At 37.1% G+C, this 25,648-nt stretch overlaps 1 protein-coding gene across 7 annotated transcripts in view; it reads left to right on the top strand.

The window, feature by feature from the left end:
- Window positions 1-212: 212 nt before the first annotated feature.
- The window catches only part of cd86 (CD86 molecule), a 32,690-nt gene continuing 7,254 nt past the window's right edge, over window positions 213-25,648 (top strand). For 5 of the 7 annotated variants that reach the window (XM_039660498.2, XM_039660495.2, XM_039660499.2 and 2 more), the window contains exons 1-3: window positions 18,524-18,653; window positions 22,328-22,462; window positions 23,279-23,322. In XM_039660498.2, the coding sequence (XP_039516432.2) occupies window positions 22,422-22,462; window positions 23,279-23,322 (85 nt within the window). In that variant the 5' untranslated portion in view covers window positions 18,524-18,653; window positions 22,328-22,421. Of the gene's footprint in view, window positions 457-2,204; window positions 2,225-18,523; window positions 18,654-22,327; window positions 22,463-23,278; window positions 23,323-25,648 lie in introns of those variants that run through there. The other 2 variants (XM_039660497.2, XM_039660496.2) reach the window with 2 other exon arrangements.

The raw sequence follows: 25,648 nt of genomic DNA, 5'->3' as shown, positions 1-25,648 counted from the left end.
CCGATTTTCCCTTTTAACACTTCAAACTTCAAACTTGTGCAGAATAAAGGCCCAAGAACGATAACTTTAAAGATAACTAGTGTATAACAATAACTATTGGCGTCCACACACCAACTTATAAGCACGCGTTGCATTTAAATATCCTCTACAGCTTTAAATGCTCGAGCTCCTTAAAGCACGATCGATTCTGATTGGCTGTCAATGTTTTTGTCGTTCATATATGGATTTCTTTCTAAGTGATCGGTTGTGTGGACTATTCTTTTATATTCAGAAGGATTTTTAAAACTAAACCTTCATGTTTATCGTTATGAACGAGGATTAAAACGGCGACGGAGCGAAGAAAAGATAATTCAACCTTATGGACCCTTTTTCACAGACTAGTATGATGACGCGTTTTAATGGTCGTCAAATTCATGAGTCCTGCAGTTTCACTCACTCACACACACACATATGAAGGTAAAGTTGTCTTTCTCTCTTCTGACTGCAGTTATCAAGATCTCTCTCTCTTTTTTTAACTCTTTTTGAGAGTTGTGAAAATATGATTGTGGTGTTATTTTCCTTTTTTGTCACCATGTGGTGTTTTTAATACGCTTTAACACAATCCATGCGTAAATTCATAAGTGGACAGCATTGCTGAGTATTTCCTCTTAAAGCTGCAGTGAACCAAAGACAGTCTCAAAAACACGCTTTGAAATCGCTGGTGTTTCTGACGTCACAAACGACCTTGTAACCAATCAGATCAACGGGTGATCTTCAACCAGTGGATCTCTGAGCTGAGCGAGTGAGTGGAGGCGGGGCTAATTTGCATATTCATAGAACCGCATATACTAAATGAGGGTGTCGAGTTACATTCAAGATATTTTAAAGCAGCACTCTGTAGTTTTTTTCAACCTTTATAATATTTTTCCGAAACCCTTGAGAAGGTAGGCTACATCGACTTACAATCGGTTTAAATGACAGGTCTGCCATAGCCTGACGGTGTCTGTATCGCTTTTACTGGCACTCTGTAAGCTGATAGTCATGTTTGTTACTTATTTTTCTGGTGAAAGTGTCTTGCCTCAGGCTATAATGCAAATCGATTTTTTTCAAATTTGCTGATTCAACTATGGTAGCTTGATATTATAATATTGGCGACTATTATCTGCCAACAAACATTGAATTAGCATACCTATTATGTAAAACAGTAGCCAATGGCCAAAGCTAACGTTACTATAAAGAAGCTGACTTGTAAATGGGAAGTCCGCTTCTTTATAGTAATCTTTATAGTACTAATATAGTCTTTACAGTATCTTTTGACGTTTGAAAAAATAAAGCCCACGCAACGCTGCAGTCTGCCCAAGATGTAAGAACTCCTTCCTTCTGCAGAGTTCGGGGTATCGCTTGTCAACAAATGCACGCGTGTGTTCCCTAGTGTAACCATGACAGATTTTACGACAGTAGTAGAAGACAATACTGTTTCCCAACTGTAGGGGGACCCCGAGAGCACAATTTCAAAAATAACGTAATGGGGCTTTAAGGAAAGAGAAAAAACTTTTAAATGTCATTTTGATGATCAAAGATGAGTTTTAATGGATACAATATTGACCACAGCCAATGGACTTTAATAGTCTATCATTCACCACTTTAGAAGTTTATCCAATGCTTCTGAGAAACCCGGAAATATGAAAAAGGGTCAACGCTAGAGCCTTGCTGCTCTCATCCAATCAGTGCTGACTCTGTAAATATGTAAATAAGGAAGTTAACCCAGGGTTTAACAATGTACAATGTGAATGACTACTTGTTACCCAGAGTAAATTAAGAGCAGAGTGAAACATTAAGCAAGATAACCAAGGATTTAGTTCACCTTAAGACCCAGGGTTAACTAGATTAGTGTGAAAAACCCTAATGTCTCAAATTTACCAAAGTCTCTCAATATTGAACTAAAAAAAAAAAATCTTTAAATTCCCAGAAAAGCAAATTCTCTGAGCTGCTCCACATTTTTGGGTGAACTATCCTTTTTTTCTGCAGCTCAAGTTAAGCATGACGCGCGCGCAACGCCGAGGTCAGGGTTCGATTCCCAGGAAATGTTTGAACTGATAAATGTCAATGTAAGTGGCTTTGGATTAAAAGCATCTGATAAAGGCATAGATGTCAGAGCCGCTGGCAGTATTGTGTGGGAGGCAGACAGTTCTTGTGAAGGTTTAGGAGAAGTGCGCCATGCTTTTGTAGAAGTCGTTTGATCCAGGTGAGTAAACAAATATGATCATCGCTCAGGTATGTCATTTGACGTCACATATCTGTACTTCATTTCACCTGAATTCACAGACAAACATTTGTTTATTCATGTGGAAATTTCCCACTGTCTAGTTCATTGAATGATAATATAAAATATATAAGTGTCCTTCTGGGGACCTCAAGGTACGTCCCAAAGCCTCGATCTCTGCAAAGATAGCAAAAATCATGTGTTTCATGTGTGTAAGCTTGACACACACACAACCAAAATACGTGTAATACTTTTCAACAAGGAAAACATAAACAGTTAACATGAAACAAATACAGTCTTCGTCCTAAGAACAGCTATTGTTAAAAATTCATGTATAACTTTGATGACAGGTTCAACTTCTGATCCACTTGACTTCAGTATTTCAAACGCGTTTGTCCATTTTGAAATGTGCTAAAATATGAAGTTGTTTCTGTTAATGTGTCTGTGTTTAATGGGCTTGACCAAATATGAACTAGAAATGTTTGATTAATTAATAAAGGTGAATAAAAACAGTAACGAATCAATGCATTCCTGCGCTTTAATATTTAACAATAATATCGATCTGCCTGCATTGACATCATTAAATGAGAATGAGCTGGACGATGACATCAAGGTTTTCTCCATATAGAGTGGCGATACCATCTAAAAATACAATGTAAAATATAGCTGCGAGCAGCGATGGCGGGCCCAAGCCGGAGGCACCGCAACCCCGGTTCCTTTAGTTACCTAAAGGCACCCGGGTGGCGGTGGCGAAGGCTTTGGCCCTTTCATGATTAAATGTTAAAACGGCTTGCCATACTCTGTCATTTCGAGTAGTCACAATTATGTTACAGATATCTTAAATGATAATACAAACTATCCAAAGTGTAACGACTAGACAGAAAGACGTTGTTGATATCTACAAAGTTAATTCCGGATAGGCAAACTTAGCTTTTAAATGTTAAAAGGGCTTGCCATACAGGGACGTAGGCTCAGAGAGAGGCTCACCATATTCAGACCAAAATATCTGACTTCCTCTTGGTCCGAGCTAATGACTATGTATTAGAAAGTTGTACGGCTTGAGGAGCACAATACCGATTTTTGTAACTGTAGATAAAACTAACAACCCCACTTTTAAGTATATATATGGTGCCTTTAGTGTTATTCTGCACGACGTGCAAAAACTTAACCCCCGCTTTTTTAAGTATATATATATATATATATATATATAAAGAGGGTTATTCTGCACGACGTGCAAAAACTTAACCTCCGCATTGACTGTCGAAGAGAAGTGTGCAGAAGAGCTTGCATCAGTGAGGGCTTTGCAAAATATATATACATACAAACACACACACACACATATATAAATGAGGTTAGTGTTTTACAATATTAAGGAAAGCAAATGTATTGAAATATAGCACATTAATTTTAAATTCATTCAGCTTCAATTACCAATTTGTAGTTTACCAATTTATCTTACGTTTATTTAAAGCAAACTATACATTTAAAAGATTAGGGTTATATGCATATTTTGTCATTTAAAAAAATACAAAATTGTTATGCAAAAAGATAAGGACTTGCAGAAAAAATCTACAGTCAGCAACACACACACACACACACACATAAACGCAGACACCAGCCACCCCCCCCCCTCCCTCTTCCCCACACAGACACTGATAGAGACAAGATACACATCCAAACTGCAATATCTGACTTTCTTTTGGTCTGAGCTTCTTACTGTTAATTAGAAAGTTGATCGGCTTGACAAGAACAATATACGTGGCATGTTTTGTAACTGTAGGTAAAACGAGCAAAGTTAACACATTTTATGTGTCCTTTTTTAGTCATAAAATTATTTTCCTCGCCACGGCCAAACCGTTCGAGATATCAAAAATCCGTCCGGAATTGAGCATCCTCAATGTCTTGACTTCATGCACACCGAGTATGGTGGTGATTGGTAAACACATGCGTTGTAATTTGATGTATTTCTCCTAGGAGATTTATTCAAACAACACATAATTCCCAACTTCCATTTGAACTGTCTTAAAACTTAGAGCAGAGATGGGCGCAGGTCACGCAAGTCTCAAGTAAGTCTCAAGTCTTAACCGTCAAGTCTCAAGTAAGTCCCAAGTATTTTTTTTGGGGGGGGGGGGACAAGTCAAGTCAAGTCACAGGCATGTCAAGTCAAGTCAAGTCTTGTAGTAGGTTAAGTCAAGTGCAAGTCAAGTCACCTTATTATTTTAATTTTACATGCAGAATCTGATCTTAATAAAATGAAAAGACAAGATAAGTATTTGCCAGTAAATTACAATAATTTGCATTGTAAATACTCATGTTCAGTAAAATACACCATGGAATCAAACAAAATTGTAACTTCATAAAATTATTTATTTTTCACTTCTGCCAACAGTGTGTTTGAAATGTTTTAAATTTTCAACATTGAGTCCATAAAACAAATAACAGCTTAACATCCTACAGACTCTCTGAACACCTTCCTCTCTCTCAAACACAGTTTACAAACAATATTAAACTTTGTTACATTTCTCCTCTCTCTCTCTCTCTCTCTCTCTCTCTCTCTCTCTCTCTCTCTCTCTCACACACACAGTGGCGGTTCTAGACCATTTCAACTGGGGGGGCCAAGCTGGGGCCAGTTGTACTGTTAGAGGGGCCAGTTACATTTAGACCTTATCATTTTCTGCACTGCACTGAAGGCATAAATAAGCAAAATACCATGTTTATAATTATCCAACAATTTGCATTTCCATTATATTTTTACATTTGCATTACATATATCAGTCTGTATTTGAATTTCCATTTTATTTTTTTACATTGAATATACAGTATATATATATATATATATATATATATATATATATATATATAATTTTTACAAATTAATCTACGATTTTTGTGGGTTTTTTTTTTTTTTTTTTTTTGCAAAAAGATCAGCAAATTATCCTCTAAACTGGCCTTTTTAGGGGGCTTTCCTCTCAGGGTGAATGAGCTTTTTTATAATTGTTTTTTTCCTGACATCTTTGAAAGACAGAAGCAATAATTAATGCATCCTTGGCCAGGATATAATTATAAAATATGACATGATTTTAAAAGTGACCTATAAAATCGACTATGCAATACACTTTAATTTATCTAGTGCTAATAAAATTATTAAGCCTATTTGGAGAGAGAGATGTTTTAAAATCGACTATGCATTACACTTTAATTTATCTAGTGCTAATAAAATTATTAAGCCTATTTGGAGAGAGAGATGTTTATAATGTGACAATATGTCAGTCATCGTGATTCGTGTAATAAGATGACTAGGCCTAGACTACTTGTTCTGAGCAGGTGTTGTCAGTGAACAGGCTGTAAAACTGTTGTCTAAGTTACAGACTGATACTAATTAAATGGGAAACGAATCGATTACCTAACGTAACCTCGGTTCTCTCTAGATGAGGGAACGAGCATTGCGTAAGCTAGCTTACGCTACGGGAAAGATTCATCTTACATCAGTCAAGTTGTCATAGTTTTTGTCAAACAAGTTGTGAATTTGTTGTAACATTAAAACAGGAGATCATGACTTACTCCGTGCTCCAAGTGATGTTCGGAGCTCCAGTGATTAGTTTCATCTGTGGGACGGGTGAAGAAACTTTCGGAAGATGTTGTAACAGAATCATATGAACAATTCCAGGATATGCTTTTTTTCATTGGTTGTTGCGTTAAATTTTACCCAGATACAATAGTGCCCTTTTCTGATTGGCTATTAAGTAGCACTTCTCTTTTTTTGATTGGCTGATGCGTAGCAGGGTCGACTGCTGAACTCCAGGCGAGACGCGCTTGATTCTCACGTGAGAGCGGCGCGGCCAGAGAAATTGCGTATATTAAATATATTATTAATAGTTTTTCCGCATGAGAAATACAATGTGTGACGGGAGTGTGAGACAAAAGACTGAAACGAGTGACTGTCATGCTCAATGCGTGACACACTATAAAAAAAAATATTTCACACTGACTCCACATTTAGGGGGGCCACAAGGGGGTCCAAGCTTGTTGTCGCAGGGGCACTGGCCCCCCCAGGCCCCCGCCTAGAACCGCCACTGCTCACACACACACACACACACACACACACACACTTTCTCTCTCTCTCAAGAAGCAAAAACATGACTGCTAAAGGTTGTATCAGCGATGGCGGGGTAACATCACTTAACATCACGAGTGATATTCCCTTAGGCCACGCCCCCTTGTCTCCCCAAAGTATTATAAGCAATCATGCGCATCCCGTGTGCAGAATGATGCACTTGAAGCAACACCAAGTCACAGCACGCAACGCTTCACATTGAAAAGAACATAGCGAAGGGATGGTATCTATAATCTATGCTTAGTAGGGCTGCACGATTTGGGAAAATGTCATATTGCCATTATTGAGCCAATATTGCAATTGCGATTTGCGACTCCGATATAATAAAATGGTTTCATGAGTCCAACTTGCTTGGTTCTAAAGTAAAATGCACACACAGATTAATGTTTATTTCTCAACTCAAACTAAAAACAACAACAACAACAATAAATGATTGATAACACCTATAATGATCAATAAACCATCAACCAAACCAACATTACAGTGATTCCATCAATTGAAAGCCATCAACTTTTTAAAAAATTATTAGGCTTAAAAAAAATATATAACAGCTTTTAAGTTAAGTGAACTTCAAACAATCCCCAAATAAACCCATAATAAAAAACATATTTACCTGTGCCCTTCCTGTCTTAACAGGTACAGAAATTGAATAAAGTTATCAAACAGTCTGCGCTGCCTGAATCATAAATTATATATATAATAATCCTTATAAAAGCTACAAAAGTTCTTTACTCAAGATCAGTGAGTAATTTTCTAATTTCCCTTTGTTCTTTTAACTTTACTGAAAGAACGCTTTATTCGCTGCTGGCCCTTTAAGAGCACCCGTTGCCGAGACGCGGATCTCACACGCGCCTCATAACTCTTTTCATCCATAGACTTTTCTTATGTTATGAAGATACTAGACAAAACCACATTTTGGCATAATTGTGTGTGCTATTGTTCGTTCAAGCTCGAAAGAGAACTGTTTATTCTGGGCACACGGTCAGTGCATGCGCATTATGCGAGTATCATCTATTCTAATCTAGGGCACTCACAGGCAGCTTTTCACTTCTTGTCGTGCAAAATGCGAAAAGGCATTTGAACCAATAAGAGGGGGATCTTGTAACACTAGTCAAAGGATGACATTAGCTGCGCTAATAGCCCTACTTTGTTTATTTCATATAAAATCGCGGCATTTTGCGTTATATAATTGCATAGGTTTGAGATCAATATTACGACTGCGATATAATTAATCGTGCAGCACTAATGCTTAGTGTATTCTAAAGGGCAATAAACTCCACTCCAGCAAGATAGTCATTTTATGCAAATCATAGACCTTTATGCCTTATAATAAAGTATAATATTGGGAACATTGATCTTGAAGAGAGTGTCGTCGTGTTACTGTCGCAACCGAACGCGACGCGCTGTGTAAATGCTGATGCATGGAGAATGACTGAGGCGAGATGACTTTCCGTTAACTTTAACTTAGAGACTAAAATATTAATTTTACCACACATTAAGCTATTGAATGACTTTAGAAGTCTTGGAATATAGTGTGAAAACTTGATTGTGCTTTACAGTTTTTTATGCCTTTAGTGGGGCTTAACAAAATAACACAATATGCAGAATGTCGGACGTCACTTATAGGCTAAACTGTTTTTATAGATAAAACTATTTACATTCGGCAGTCATGAAAACAAATCTCAGATAACGGTTGACTAGGTAACAATGTGTAATTTTGCGCCGGAGTTCTCCTTTAACTTACATTAGCTAGCTAACTACGAACGAGCTAACCAGATAACATTAACAAATTGACAAGCACTTACTGAGAATGGCTCCTCAAATGACGGACGAAATTGGAGGTTGTCATCTGACTGTCCGCGATCTTAACGTTGCATGTCTTGCAAAGCGCTGTTCTTTTGCCATCTTGTTGTAAGAAATTCTTGAATCCGAAAGCGACCCTCGGTATCCCTCCGGCTGACATGTTGATGTGATCTGATGTAAGTGGGCGTGGTGTGCGCGTAAGGTATGAGAGGGCATGACTGATGATCTCTGATCCAGTCATGACAGCGCTATTCTCAGCCTGCGCTCCAGCTGGATCAACTTTATTTTTTTTTACATAATTTATATATTTTATATTCAAACTGAAAACATGATGTGATTAACACTCAAGTCATATTATTACATGCAAGTGTGTTTGATTTATGGACCAAATTTTCAGATCAAGTTTATGGACCAAGTTAATTTAATTAATAAACTAATTATATAAAACTATTAATGCACTACAATTAAACTGGTTATATGCCTTTACTTATAAAAAATAAAAAACTTATTTAAAAAAATACCAGGCTTAAGGCATTTATTTTTTATGCAGGCCATACACACAGGAGTGAAATGGTTAAGACCCCTCCCCCTACAAACACACACACATACACAGACAGGCAAAGACAGAGATAGGCTCAGATTGAGCAAGACCACATTCAAACAAACATATCTGACTTTTTGTGGGTCCTGGCTAATGAGTGTCAATTAGAAAGTTGTCCGGCTCGAGGAGTACAATATACATACCGATTTTTGTAACTGTAGATAAAACTAACAACCCCACTTTTGTCAAAAGGTGGCGCTACTGAGCCCTCACCACGCCCGTTTCTGAAACTTTGCACGTGTCTACTGGCTAATAAATGTGATGTGTCTGTCGAGTTTCATGCAATTTCAAGCATGCTAAGGGTCTCCAAAGCATCCTAAAAGAATGGTAACGTTTGATGCGTCGCCACGGCAACAGTTTCAAAGATATCAAGAATCCATTCACAGGTCTACATCTGCCGTATGTTTACATTATACAGATGACGTTTGAAGCAAATCGGGTAAAAATAAAAGGGTGATATCAAAGCATTTTGAAAATGACACACTTCCTGCTGCCAGTTGGTGGCGCTATAACTTTGACTCACAATAGTCACATCCATGTGATCGTCCTCTTACAGCGAACACACTGCTGAAGTTTCATCAAGATCAGTTAATGTATGCTGAAGTTATAACAAACTTCCTGGTTCACGTTTCTCGTCATGATTTCGTTTCCTCGCCACGGCCAAACCGTTCGAGATATCAAAAATCCCCTCGCAAACTTTCATCCTCAATGTCTTGACTTCATGCTGACCGAGTTTTGTCGAATTTGAATCAAAGCTCTAGGAGGAGTATTTAACATTCCATTGCGAGCGTTTTACAAACAAACCTCAATAGCCGACTTCCTGTTGGGCTGGGGTAAAGAGTAAAAGCGCGAGGTATAGATGAAACTATGAGATCAACATGTGCACCGAGTTTCATATTATTATATACAAACGTGTTTGAGTTATGGACCAAGTGTTCGGACCCCGTTCCAGGGGGCGCTGACGAGCCGCCCTGCCACGCCCGGGTACCAGCTTCAGCCCGGCTCTGATGGCCGCGGGTTCTGACCCATGTGCAAAGTTTCAAGAGTTTTCGAGCACGTTAAGGGCCCCAAAAATGCCCAAAAGGTTACAAAATAATAATAAATATAGCTGCGAGCAGCGATGGCGGGCCCAAGCCGGTGGCACCGCAACCCCGGTTCCTTTAGTTGGCGGTGGCAAAGGCTTTGGCCCATTTATGATTAAATGTTAAAACTGCTTGCCATACTCTGTCATTTCGACTAGTTACAATTATGTTACAGATATCTTAAATGATAATACAAACTATCCAAAATGTAATTACGAATAGACAGAAAGACGTTGTTGATATCTACAATGTTAATTCCGGACAGGCAAACTTAGCTTTTAAATGTTAAAAGGGCTTGCCATACAGGGACGTAGGCTCAGAGAGAGGCTCACCATATTCAAACCAAAATATCTGACTTCCTCTTGGTCCGAGCTAATGACTATGTATTAGAAAGTTGTCCGGCTTGAGGAGTACAATGTATATAGCGATTTTTGTAACTGTAGATAAAACTAACAACCCCACTTTTGTCAAAAGGTGGCGCTATTTAGTCCTTGCACTATGCCCGTTTCTGAAACTTTGCACATGTCTACTGGCTAATAAATGTGATGTATCTGTTGAGTTTCAAGCAATTTCAATTTCAATTTCAATTTGACTGTTGAAAAGAAGTGCGCCGATTAGATACTCAGGATCGGTATCGGCTCTGACACTGCCATCTTTGACGAGGCTGATTCAAATTCTATATTGTGCATATATACTAGTCTATGTTAGGCACAAAGGCACAAAAACTTTCTAAAGTACCATAAAGTTTTTGTGTACTGTATTATTAGTGTTCTGAAGCTATTATGTGATATAGAAATTAATATTTAAGTCATTCAATTCAAGAACACAAACTTTTCCCTCTCTGCGCCTGTCAGTCATTCTCCATTCAGCATTCAAACAGCACGTCATATTCGGTTACAGTCAATGATGAAACGATCTTCAAGATGATTCAATGTTAATCCTATTATACTGGATCTTTAAGATAAAGGTCTAAAGGTCTATATTTTCGAATGAAGAAACTTTTTCTTGCTGGACTTTATTGCTGTAACTTAACCGTGTTACTTTCTACCGGGTGTCGGACGCTGTCGGTTAGATCACAACACTAGAGTCAGAGCACTATAATTGTTCTTCACGCACACAGTAACTGAAATTTAAAACCTTTAAAAGAAAAGGCTCAATAAACTATTGCATAGATAGATAATGTATAATACACTGTTCATAAATATGTATTTCCTTTGTGCTTTGAACTTTTCAATACGGACTCACTGCGCTGTAACTTCATGTGGCTTCAAGCACATCATTCTCCGCTCGGGATGCACATAAGTGCTTTGTGCTGCACCGTATTGGAGCCGTAATATCATAATGCAGTGACGTAATGACAGATTATTAATTGCCTTTCAATTATATGTTGCTGCGTCATTAAACATCTGTCCTATGCATTTCAAACATTTATAGCAGCCATGGCTATATTTTTTTATGATTTTTGTTATCTTGTTTTTCATTAATGTATTTTTCAAAAATAAGAGCAATGTGTATTATCTATTATTAATATGGTTTATAATAGCATTTTTGTCATAGATTATGACAAAGTAATCATATGATCCACCAGCGAGGAACCAGCAGAACAGAGTGAACATTCATTCTGTTTAGTTCAATCCTACTTAATAGGAATTTATTTAAAATGCTCGCTCTACTCCACACCATTAATGTCTTGTGCGGACATCCGTATTTCGACTTTCGGTTTTAAGTAAGCGATTTAAAAGCTCCCAAGTCCCAGCGGAGTCACACGTTGATTAACCGGTGGGAATATACACAATAGGCCTACCTGATATTGAACACAAGAGGGCAGTATAGCACTACATATGACTCAGATTATTATTTTTTTATGAATTTTACAACAATTCTGGCTGTTTTTGAACGTAAACATAATTCTTAAATGAAAAAAAGGAAAAATTGGGGAAGTTATAATATTTGTATAATTTAATTTAGAAACAAATGATGTATAATTACATTTTTAGAAGATATGAGGCTTTTAGTGTTTACTTTTTTGACATTACTTTAATCTTTTGCCATAGTTGCACATGTCTACTGGCTAATAAATGTGATGTATCTGTTGAGTTTCAAGCAATTTCAAGCATGCTAAGAGTCCCAAAAGCATCAAAAAAGAATGTTAAAGTTTGTTTCGTTGCCACGGCAACAGTATCAAAGATATCAAAAATTCATTCACAGGTCTACATCTGCCGTGTATTTACATTATACAGATGAAGTTTGAAGCAAATCGGTTAAAAATAAGAGAGTGATTTCAAAGCATTTTGAAAGTGACACACTTCCTGCTGCCAGTTGGTGGCGCTATAACTTTGACTCACAATAGTCACATCCATGTGATCGGTCTCTTACAGCGAAAACACTGCTGAAGTTTCATCAAGATCAGTTAATGTATGCTGAAGTTATAACAGACATCCTGTTTCATGTTTCTCGCCATAATTTCGTTTCCTCGCCACGGCCAAACCGTTCGAGATATCAAAAATCCCGTGGCACTTTTTCATCCTTAATGTCTTGACTTCACGCTGATCGAGTTTCGTCGAATTTGGTTCAGTGCTCTAGGAGCAATAATTTAAATTCCATTGCATGTGTTTTAAACACAACCCTAAATAGCCAACTTCCTGTTGGGCTGGGGTAAAATTAAGAGTGTGAAGTATATATGAAACGATGAGATCTATATGTGTACCAAGTTTCATATTATTACATGCAAGTGTGTTTGATTTATGGACCAAATTTTCAGACCAAGTTTATTGACCAAGTTAATCTGATTAATAAACTAATTATATAAAACTATTGTCAATTCACTACAATAAAACTAGTTATATGCCTTTACTTATAAAAAATAAAAATAAAAACTTATTTAAAAAATACCAGGCTTGAGAAATGTATTTTCTTTATGCAGGTCATACACACAGCAGTGAAATGGTTAAGCCCCCTCCCCCTGCACACACACACAGACAGCCAGCCAGCCAGCCAGCCAAAGACACATGTAGGCTCAGAGTGGCCATATTCAAACAAAAATATCTGACTTTCCGTGGGTCCTAGCTAATAAGTGTCAATTAGAAAGTTGTCCGGCTCGAGGAGTACAATATACATACCAATTTTTGTAACTCTAGTTAAAACTAACCACCCCACTTTTGTCAAAAGGTGGCGCTACTGAGCCCTCACCACGCCCGTTTCTGCAACTTTGCACATGTCTACTGGCTAATAAATGTGATGTGTCTGTCGAGTTTCATGCAATTTGAAGCATGCTAAGGGTCTCAAAAGCATCCTAAAAGCATCCTAAAAGAAGGGTGAAGTTTGATGCGTCGCCACGGCAACAGTTTCAAAGATATCAAGAATCCATTCACAGGTCTTCATCTGCCGTATGTTTCCATTATACATATGAAGTTTGAAGCAAATCGGGTAAAAATAAAAGGGTGATATCTAAGCATTTTGAAAGTGACACACTTCCTGCTGCCAGTTGGTGGCGCTATAACTTTGACTCACAATAGTCACATCCATGTGATCGTCCTCTTACAGCGAACACACTGCTGAAGTTTCATCAAGATCAGTTAATGTATGCTGAAGTTATAACACACTTCCTGTTTCACGTTTCTCGCCATGATTTCGTTTCCCCGCCACGGACAAACCGTTCGAGATATAAAAAATCCCCTCGCAAACTTTCATCCTCAATGTCTTGACTTCATGCTGACCGAGTTTCGTCGAATTTGGATCAAAGCTCTAGGAGGAGTATTTGACATTCCATTGCGATCGTTTTACAAACAAACCTCAATAGCCGACTTCCTGTTGGGCTGGGGTAAAAAGTAAGAGCGCGAGGTATAGATGAAACGATGAGATCAACATGTGTACCGAGTTTCATATTATTACATACAAGCGTGTTTGAGTTATGGACCAAGTGTTCGGACCCCGTTCCAGGGGGCGCTGACGAGCCGCCCTGCCACGCCCGGGTACCAGCTTCAGCCCGGCTCTGATGGCCGCGGGTTCTGACCCGTGTGCAAAGTTTCAAGAGTTTTCGAGCACGTTAAGGGCCCCAAAAGTGCCCAAAAGGTAGTAAAATAATAATAAATATAGCTGCGAGCAGCGATGGCGGGCCCAAGCCGGTGGCACCGCAACCCCGGTTCCTTTAGTTACCTAAAGGCACCCGGGTGGCGGTGCCGAAGGCTTTGGCCCTTTCATGATTAAATGTTAAAACGGCTTGCCATACTCTGTCATTTCGACTAGTCAAAATTATGTTACAGATGTCTTAAATGATAATACAAACTATCCAAAATGTAATTAGGACTAGACAGAAAGACGTTGTTGATATCTACAATGTTAATTCCGGATAGGCAAACTTAGCTTTTAAATGTTAAAAGGGCTTGCCATACAAGGACGTAGGCTCAGAGAGAGGCTCACCATATTCAAACCAAAATATCGGACTTCCTCTTGGTCCGAGCTAATGACTATGTAATAGAAAGTTGTCCGGCTTGAGGAGTAAAATGTATATACCGATTTTTGTAACTGTAGATAAAACTAACAACCCCACTTTTGTCAAAAGGTGGCGCTATTTAGTCCTTGCACCATGCCCGTTTCTGAAACTTTGCACGTCTACTGGCTAATAAATGTGATGTATCTGTTGAGTTTCAAGCAATTTCAATTTCAATTTGACTGTTGAAAAGAAGTGCGCCGATTAGATACTCGGGATCGGTATCGGCTCTGACACTGCCATCTTTGACGAGGCTGATTCAAATTCTATATTGTGCATATACTATTCTATGTAAGGCACAAAGGCACAAAAACTTTCTAAAGTACCATAAAGTTTTTGTGTACTGTATTATAAGTGTTCTGAAGCTATTATGTGATATAGAAATTAATATTTAAGTCATTAAATTCAAGAACACATAAACTTTTCCCTCTCTGCGCCTGTCAGTCATTCTCCATTCAGCATTCAAACAGCACGTCACATTCGGTTACAGTCAATGATGAAACGATCTTCAAGATGATTCAATGTTAATCCTATTATACTGGATCTTTAAGATAAAGGTCTAAAGGTCTATATTTTCGAATGAAGAAACTTTTTCTTGCTGGACTTTATTGCTGTAACTTAATCGTGTTACTTTCTACCGGGTGTCGGACGCTGTCGGTTAGATCACAACACTAGAGTCAGAGCACTATAATTGTTCTTCACGCACACAGTAACTGAAATTTAAAACCTTTAAAAGAAAAGGCTCAATAAACTATTGCATAGATATATAATGTATAATACACTGTTCATAAATATGTATTTCCTTTGTGCTTTGAACTTTTCAATACGGACTCAATGCGCTGTAACTTCATGTGGCTTCAAGCACATCATTCTCCGCTCGGGATGCACATAAGTGCTTTGTGCTGCACTGTATTAGAGCCGTAATATGATAATGCAGTGACGTAATGACAGATTATTAATTGCCTTTCAATTATATGTTGCTGCGTCATTAAACATCTGTCCTATGCATTTCAAACATTTATAGCAGCCATGGCTATATCTTTTTATGATTTTTGTTATCTTGTTTTTCATGAATGTATTTTTTAAAAATAAGAGCAATGTGTATTATCTATTATTAATATAGTTTATAATAGCATTTTTGTCATAGATTATGACAAAGTAATCATATGATCCACCAGCGAGGAACCAGCAGAACAGAGTGAACATTCTTTCTGTTTAGTTCAATCCTACTTAATAGGAATTTATTTAAAATGCTTGCTCTACTCCACACCATTAATGTCTTGTGCGGACATCCGTATTTTGACTTTCGGTTTTAAGTAAGCGATTTAAAAGCTCCCAAGTCCCAGCGGAGTCACACGTTGATTAACCGGTGGGAATATACACAATAGGCCTACCTGATATTGAACACAAGAGGGCAGTATAGCACTACGTATGACTCAGATTATTATTTTTTTCTGAATTTTACAACAATTCTGGCTGTTTTTGAACGTAAACATAATTCTTAAATGGAAAAAAGGGAAAAATTGGGGAAGTTATAATATTTGTATAATTTAATTTAGAAACAAATGATGTATAATTACATTTTTAGAAGATATGAGGCTTTTAGTGTTTACTTTTTTCACATTACTTTAATCTTTTGCCATAGTTGCACATGTCTACTGGCTAATAAATGTGATGTATCTGTTGAGTTTCAAGCAATTTCAAGCATGCTAAGAGTCCCAAAAGCATCAAAAAAGAATGTTAAAGTTTGTTTCGTTGCCACGGCAACAGTATCAAAGATATCAAAAATTCATTCACAGGTCTACATCTGCCGTGTATTTACATTATACAGATGAAGTTTGAAGCAAATCGGTTAAAAATAAGAGAGTGATTTCAAAGCATTTTGAAAGTGACACACTTCCTGCTGCCAGTTGGTGGCGCTATAACTTTGACTCACAATAGTCACATCCATGTGATCGGTCTCTTACAGCGAAAACACTGCTGAAGTTTCATCAAGATCAGTTAATGTATGCTGAAGTTATAACACACATCCTGTTTCATGTTTCTCGCCATAATTTCGTTTCCTCGCCACGGCCAAACCGTTCGAGGTATCAAAAATCCCGTGGCACTTTTTCATCCTTAATGTCTTGACTTCACGCTGATCGAGTTTCGTCGAATTTGGTTCAGTGCTCTAGGAGCAATAATTTAAATTCCATTGCATGTGTTTTAAACACAACCCTAAATAGCCGACTTCCTGTTGGGCTGGGGTAAAAAGTAAGAGTGTGAAGTATATATGAAACGATGAGATCTATATGTGTACCAAGTTTCATATTATTACATGCAAGTGTGTTTGATTTATGGACCAAATTTTCAGACCAAGTTTATTGACCAAGTTAATCTGATTAATAAACTAATTATATAAAACTATTGTCAATTCACTACAATTAAACTAGTTATATGCCTTTACTTATAAAAAATAAAAATAAAAACTTATTTAAAAAATACCAGGCTTGAGAAATGTATTTTCTTTATGCAGGTCATACACACAGCAGTGAAATGGTTAAGCCCCCTCCCCCTGCACACACACACACACACACACACACACACACAGACAGCCAGCCAGTCAGCCAGCCAGCCAAAGACACAGAGACATGTAGGCTCAGAGTGGCCATATTCAAACAAAAATATCTGACTTTCTGTGGGTCCTAGCTAATAAGTGTCAATTAGAAAGTTGTCCGGCTCGAGGAGTACAATATACATACCAATTTTTGTAACTCTAGTTAAAACTAACAACCCCACTTTTGTCAAAAGGTGTCGCTACTGAGCCCTCACCACGCCCGTTTCTGAAACTTTGCACATGTCTACTGGCTAATAAATGTGATGTGTCTGTCGAGTTTCATGCAATTTGAAGCATGCTAAGGGTCTCAAAAGCATCCAAAAAGCATCCTAAAAGAAGGGTAAAGTTTGATGCGTCGCCACGGCAACAGTTTCAAAGATATCAAGAATCCATTCACAGGTCTACATCTGCCGTATGTTTACATTATACATATGAAGTTTGAAGCAAATCGGGTAAAAATAAAAGGGTGATATCAAAGCATTTTGAAAGTGACACACTTCCTGCTGCCAGTTGGTGGCGCTATAACTTTGACTCACAATAGTCACATCCATGTGATCGTCCTCTTACAGCGAACACACTGCTGAAGTTTCATCAAGATCAGTTAATGTATGCTGAAGTTATAACACACTTCCTGTTTCACGTTTCTCGCCATGATTTCGTTTCCTCGCCACGGACAAACCGTTCGAGATATAAAAAATCCCCTCGCAAACTTTCATCCTCAATGTCTTGACTTCACGCTGATCGAGTTTCGTCGAATTTGGATCAAAGCTCTAGGAGGAGTATATGACATTCCATTGCGAGCGTTTTACAAACAAACCTCAATAGCCGACTTCCTGTTGGGCTGGGGTAAAAAGTAAGAGTGTGCGGTATAGATGAAACGATGAGATCAACATGTGTACCGAGTTTCATATTATTACATACAAGCGTGTTTGAGTTATGGACCAAGTGTTCGGACCCCGTTCCAGGGGGCGCTGACGAGCCGCCCTACCACGCCCGGGTACCAGCTTCAGCCCGGCTCTGATGGCCGCGGGTTCTGACCCGTGTGCAAAGTTTCAAGAGTTTTCGAGCACGTTAAGGGCCCCAAAAGTGCCCAAAAGGTAGTAAAATAATAATTATTATAATAATAATAATAATAGTAAAGAAAAATAATCCCAAGGAAAACAATAGGGCCTTCGCCCTTTCAGGGCTTGGGCCCTAATTATAATAATAATAGTAAAGAAAAATAATCCTTAGGAAAACAATAGGGCCTTCGCCCTTTCAGGGCTTGGGCCCTAATAAATAATCCTTAGGAAAACAATAGGGCCTTCGCCCTTTCAGGGCTTGGGCCCTAAATACCATCTAAATATTATCTTTTACAACAAAAATGAACCATAAGCTGAATGTGACGCTATTTTCTTAGAAACACAAACTTTGTTGCATTATTTTCCTGTTATCACTGTAAAGCTGCTTTGAAACGATCTCTATAAAGCGCTTTACAAATAAAGGTGACTGACTTTAACTAATGGGACCTTACTGTGAAGTGTTAGCAAAAATATACATACACATTCAAGCGTTAAACACTAGTTTATGTTAGCCTTTCACGTGATCATCCCACAGTCTCAGAGGCAGAAACACGATCTGAGGGAGCACTTCCTCTTTGTCTGTCAGCCGTTCATAAAGGAACTGTTTTATCGTTGTGTTGTGTATCATTTGATCCGATCGCTGGAGGACAAACAGCTGAACTTTAGTAAGTGCTCTCCCGTCTCATAATTTCTCTACTCTCACTCTTTTCCTCTCTCTTCACACACACACACACACACACACACACACTCGTTGACCGGTGCCATGTGTTTGGCTGCGTCAAGTTTCTCTGGGTTTTCATGGATATGGGAACTGTGTTAAACTGTCTGTGTTCGTGAAAAGTGTTGTGCAAGTTACTTCCATACATTATAAATTACTTGTTACTGTTTTTTAAAAGGTATTACCTTACAATATTACTGTCTCAGAATTGTAATGCGTTACATTAGCTACTCCTGAGTTACTAACTACAGAAGTAGAACTTAACATTATAAAATTACTGGGGCTGTAACGATATGCGATATGAAACTGAAATCGTAACACTCAGTGTGGTCGGAAGGCCAAACCAGAGAGAAAAATATAGCCTACGTTTTCAAACGTATTAGTGTAGTGTGTGGACATGACTTCTAGTTGAGGATAAATTATTTAATATAGAGAAATCCCAGCGTAATGGACATGACATTTGCAGTCAAAACTTATATAAATTCTCTAAAAAAAAAAAAAAAACACCAATTAATTCCAAAATTGAAACGTCTGTTCACCCATAGGCTCTACGTCGACGTAACGACGTTTTCTTTTTCGTGGACGGAAGGGCAAACCGGAGAGAAAATATATAAACGAAAACGTATTGGTGTGGACATGCACTCTTAGAAGAAAAGAACCTTAAAAGGTTCTATCAGCGCTACGTATTTGGAACCCCTAAAAGGTTCTATACACTCTTAAAAAAAGGGTTCCTCTGGGTTCTATATAGAACCCTGGGGTTCCGTACTTGGCCAATAGAACCTTTTACCAAAAAAAAAAATGGTTCTATATAGAACCATTTTGGAGTTCCATATATGAAGCAGGGGATGGAACCATTTCTGGTTCTAAATAGAACCATTTCTTCTAAGAGTGTGGCCTTAAAGGAGTCCAGACATTAGAAAAATATCAGTCTACACATGTGTTTTAGGGCTGCCTCACGCAAGCCAATTCTCACGCTCTCACGCCACACTCCTGATTTCTCACGCTGATGTGTCAAGCCTGAAAGATGAGTTTATCTATAGGTCTATCTGTTAGGTTTTACCGCAAATTAGTTAAAATATCCTGTAATCTTATGCAGGGACGTGGGAACTATTATGTGAGAAGGGGGGCGGGATCGGTCACTTAACGTCTGTGGGCGTTACGTTGCCTAGACTTCTTTATTAATGGAGTATATAAACAGACATTTCAATATATTGGTATTAAATGCATTTTCTGAGAATTTATATTTAAAGTTTTTACTGCAAATGTCGAAATTAATCCAGTCAATTTGTTGATTAAAACCATTGATTAAAATGAAATACAATTTATAAAAAAACGAAATTCACTTAAAAAACATAATAAGTCAGAATTATATGCTCTCAAGTATTGCTAATGTTTTACCTTCATAGAATTATGTCTGACCCATTCCAAATGTTTTCCGATATATGGTGATCAAGCACTGATCATCAGTGCTTGAGTCACCATATATCGGAAAACAAAACGTTTTAAACATCAATAAAACATCTCCAGTTAACTAGCAGAGCATTAATTTAGTTCGTTTAAATAAGAGATCTAGCGCTAAAATGTTGGATATAGTGTTCTCTGTGGCGCGTATTCTTCACTCGGACACGCAATGCGCGCACTTCAATCTATCGTATCGCAGGACACTATATTCATTCCGGTAAAATCACAAATTAAACGTGTCCCATGCTTGATATATAGACTGTAACCACTGATGAACATATTCCCCAGATAGCACAAGTCTATTTGATGTGCTATTTACATCTGGAAGACGTATTTTTAAGAGTGTTTGCTCATCTGCAAGACGTCTAGGCCTATAGGACGTTGCATGTGTCAAATAGACGTTTAGAAGATGTCTCTAAGATGTAATGATTTAGAATGCATGTTAAAGCTTTTTTTTGGAAATAGGCTCATTTTACAACTCCCCCAGAGTTAAACTGTTGAGTTTTACCTTTTTTGAATCCATTCAGCCGATCTCCGGTTCTGGCGGTACCACTATTAGCATAGCTTAGCATACATCATTGAAGTGCACAAGACCATTAGCATTTCTCCCAAAAAAATGACCAAAGAGTTTCGCTATTTTTCCTATTTAAAACTTGACTCTTCTATAAATACATCGTGCACTAAGACCGACGGAAAATGCACTTATGGTACGACAGTGAAGTTTCTTGATTATAACGCAGGAATGAGACTATAGTTCTTAGTCATATCAGCCTAGAAAATCGCAACTTCACATTTTCCGTCGGTCTTAGAACCGGAAGTAAGGGGTGGAGCTTAGGTTCGAAACTAAAGTAATTTGGAGGGTATTTTACACATGAAACAGCTTTTATTGAACATGAAACATCCTACTCTCTAAATCAGTGTTTCTCAAACTTTTTCAGCCCAAGGACCACTTTATCTTCCATTTTTTTTTTCTGAGGACCACCTAACAAAATCCCACTCTAACACGCCCCCAAAAAACAAAAAAAAATGTAAGGATAAGCTAAATTTAAGTTTAAATTTAACTCCTAACTGAGCTTTGACTGGTCATTTTTCTGTCAGTGAAGAAAGTAAACATAGGGTCAACTGATATAGGTTTATTTTGCCTATAAATAATTTTTCTCAGACACGTATTTACTGAAAGCTAAAGCTTGGTAATTAAGTTTATTAAATGCATTCACAATATGTATAAGCTACACTTTTATTATTGTTTGTATGCCTAATACAGGGCTTTATAATCAAAGAGGTCCTAAATTTGAGGTTGGTAGGGGCTTCACATTTTTTAGTTATCTGATATTTGCATTTTCAAGACGTTTGAAGACCAAAAAAAAAAAGATAGGAAATTGCCATGTAGATTATTTGTCCTCATATCCATCACTCTTTCTTTTTTCCTCAGTCTCTTCATCCCTTTCTCTTCCCCTCCGAAGGCTTAGCTTTTGTACTAAAGGCTACAATTTGTATTATATTCTCAATATGTATACATTCATTATTGCTCATGTGAGTAAAATGATGAAAACGGCTTTGTTAATGTTTCTTGTCCCCTCACAACAATGACAGTAAACTAATTATTACATTAAAAATCACGTTACTATTTATTTATTTATTATTTTTTTTAAATATTCATTTATCGGCCATTATAACTGCCGATAACGATAGTATGGAAAATGCTTAATATCGTCCGGCCGATAAATCGGTCTGGCTCTAGTTTATACACCAACAGTTTAATTTAGTAAAATGTTTGGTTCAGTTTTTAGGTTAGTTTAGTTTCATGCCCTCTGTAGTCAACACTCAACACAGATTAGTTTAATGTAGTTAATTAAGTTTAGATAAGTTTACTTTAATAACTCTGTGGTAAAGCAACACAATTAATTAAGTTGTAATTCCCCGAGAGTAAAGCAGTCTATTTTAATTTTGTAATAAGTTTAGTTTAGTGTAATGCCATCATTAATTTATTTAGTGTAATGGCCTCTGTGTAAAACACAACAGCACAATCAGTTTCCTTTCTCCCTCTGTGTTTTGCTGTCTGATGTGTTTCTGGAGGGTGTGTCTTGTGGGAATTCCCTCTGACAGTATCGGTATGAACACTGGGGGTGACATCAACTCTTCGTCCCTTTCTCTGTGTAGGCGTTAGTCCTGTTTCGAGAATCAGTTCAGGAGGACATGAAGAAGCCAGTCTGCTCTCTGTAAGTGTTTCAGCCGGTCACTCGCGTCCATCAGCATGAGTTTAAAACGCCTCTGCTTATACACCCACAGATACAGGTACGGCTCTCTCTCTCTCTCTCTGTGTGTGTGTGTGTGTGTGTGTGAGTGAGTGTGTGTGTTGCTAAACTTGTGTAAACGACTGTCATCATTAGATTAAAGATGTTAGTCTTTACATCTAAAGTGTTCTGAAAGGGTTCATGGGTTCAAGATATAAATATCATTTAAAATAATAGAACAGTGGAAGTGTATGAGAAGTCTCTGTATGTGTGTGTTAGTCGTTACTTTAACTAAGAAGGAAGTACTGCTGGTGTGTTTGCATTGGTATATATTTAGATCAGGAAACAATTTTTTATCAGGCATTTTCCTGCTTTTACTGTTTTCCTTAGACAGTCCTCTCGTGGTGATTCATTAGCAGGATTTCGTTCTTGATCTTTGCTTTTTGAATGCACATATTTGCTTATATTTGACATATCAGTCTAGACAATTATAGGCCTCTAAACCAATTCCAGGAATACACATCCCCTGTTTCAGTTCAACATTTAGCCGTGTTGACGTTGATTTACACGTCAATAATGTTGCGTCTGCAAAGTGCACAAAACACTTAATCCGCATGATGCATGCTATTGCTAACGACATCCTCTTTAATAGCACTTTAATAGTGAAATGTGGGGAAGTTCATTATTGTAGTGTTTGCTTAGTTACAATAAAGCTGAACATGCACACATGCAGAACATCAAGCAATCTGGGTTTACAGTTATTAAACGTTATGAGTCATGGGAATTTTAGAGGAATATGCTAATGCACATGATTGTGCGTTTGTGTGTATGTTTGCATCTTCTCTTACGGTTGTTCTTGCTTGTGTGTTATTGACAGCTTGGCCCTGGTCATGATGTTGGTGCTGGTAACAGCTACAACTGGTAAGAACAACTCATTTTTGCAGGATTTCATGCACTTGCATGCATTTTATATTTTTACCTTAGTGTTCAACGGTTTAATTTGGCTGAAAAGCAGAACAAACAACCAAGCGAGGGACTCGTAATTTTTACGGTAAAAAAACGGCAGAACTTTACCGTAAAAAAAAAAAACGGTAGGAACGTTAATGGTTTTACAGACTTAACTTAAAATTTACAGTAATGAACCGTTTTTTATTTTCTAATAAAATGTTGATTTTCCAACTTATTGATATATTGATGTCTGTTTTAGACCATTGTAATACACTGACAACCAACAATCATGAGCAATCATAGCTCATCACAAGTGAATACTTGTATAAATAAGCTGAACAGTGTCACACAAACACCATCATGGTAACACACATGAAAATGCAATAAACATTAATTTAACAACATTACATGTAACATAAAATGTTACATTACTGATTAGAAAAAAAAATGATAAACTATGAGGAACCATAGTTATTTCAACAAAAACTCATCAAACACTCTTAGAAGAAATGGTTCTATTTGGAACCAGAAATGGTTCCATCCCCCGCTTCATATATGGAACTCCAAAATGGTTCTGTATTTGGTAAAAGGTTCTATTGGCCAAGTATGGAACCCCAGGGTTCTATACAGAACCCAGAGGAACCCTTTTTTAAGAGTGTATAGAACCTTTTAGGGGTTCCAAATACATAGCGCTGATAGAACCTTTTAAGGTTCTATATAGAACCTTTTCTTCTAAGAGTGAATGTGAAATGTCACACAGGGAATTGTGGGAATGTCAATTTACGGTTTTTCACCGTAAGAGTTGTTCTTTTTCATTTTCAAAAACTGTAAATTTAACGGTATTTTACTGTAAAATTATATCACAGTTATTTACCGGGTATAGTACGGGAACTTTCTGTTAACCAATTAACAGTTTTGCACTGTTGCATTTTTACAGTATTTTACATCACGGTTAAAATCACGGTTATTTTTTTAGAAAAGGGCTATTTATGCTATTTACAGTAATTTGCTAAATGTATAGAGATCGAAAGAGAAATGTTACGCGGCGATGGATACGTTTGGATGTAGGGATTAATTACTAGAAGCTGGAGGAGGCGGGGAATGCACCCAAACAAGAAAACATTCAAAGAACAAGGAAGCAAAACTCCGACAGTAAGAAAAGGACGTCTAAAACACTGAAATAAGTCATATAATCACCCTGATTGAAACACACACACACACGTTTATCTACATGGGGTCCCACCAGAGACTTCTGTTATATTACCTACCATTATGTACACACACAGTAATAATAGTAGTAGTAACTGATAACATGTAATCTAGATCGTAATCAGATTAAGTACTTATAAATAGATTATATTAGGTTTTACAATACTCGTAATCAGACTGTTGTTGCTTTTTATTGATCTGTTATTCTCATTCATAATTCATAGATTATCCCTATTACTTCTTATATATGTTGATAAGTGATGTGGCGATCACTGGAAACATTTGATCTCTGGATTTATTTCACTTTTAAGAAATGTTACACCTTTGCATATCTAATGAGCTCCTAATTACCGCATTAATTATTATTTGAATGATCACTCAGCGAGTCATTTAACCATGTATTTCTGTCTCTGGAAGGCTTTTGTGTTTCAAACATAAAAATGCAGAAATTCACATGCAATGAGGGGATTCCCCAAGTTTTGCCCTTACATATTTACTTTGCCACCTCAAGTTAAGTCAACAATAGAATTAAGTCCATAATAATAAAAACAATAATTAGGGCTGTCAAACGATTAATCGCATCCAAAATAAAAGTCTGTGTTTACATGATATATGTGGGTGCACTGTGTATAATTATTTTATATATATAAATACACACACATGCTTTTATATATTTAAGAAAAATTTTCATGTATATTCTGGATATAGATTTATATATACTTTATATTATATAAAAATATAAATATTTTATATATAAATATGTTTTTCTTAAATATATACAAGCATATGTGTGTGTGTATATATATATATATATATATATATATATATATATATATATACACAGTGCACCCACAAATATTATGTAAACACAAACTTTTATTTTGGATGCGATTAATCATTTGACAGCCCTAATAATAATATTGAGTTGTGATGTTAACTGTTCTGACGTCAGGTTAATGGCTGGTAAACAAAATATTTATTTTTATCATTTGCTTTTATTTTAAAAATGCTTATTTTTGATTCAACGTTATTATGATAGCCTTTCATCTGCAACCACAGTCTGGGAAATCCTGAGATAATGTAAACTTTA

Source organism: Pimephales promelas, chromosome 16, assembly GCF_988280905.1.
Source record: "Pimephales promelas chromosome 16, fPimPro1.hap1.1, whole genome shotgun sequence".
NCBI lineage: Eukaryota > Metazoa > Chordata > Actinopteri > Cypriniformes > Leuciscidae > Pimephales > Pimephales promelas.
Note: the sequence above shows the minus strand (reverse complement) of the source record. Positions and strands in the feature narration are given on the sequence as shown.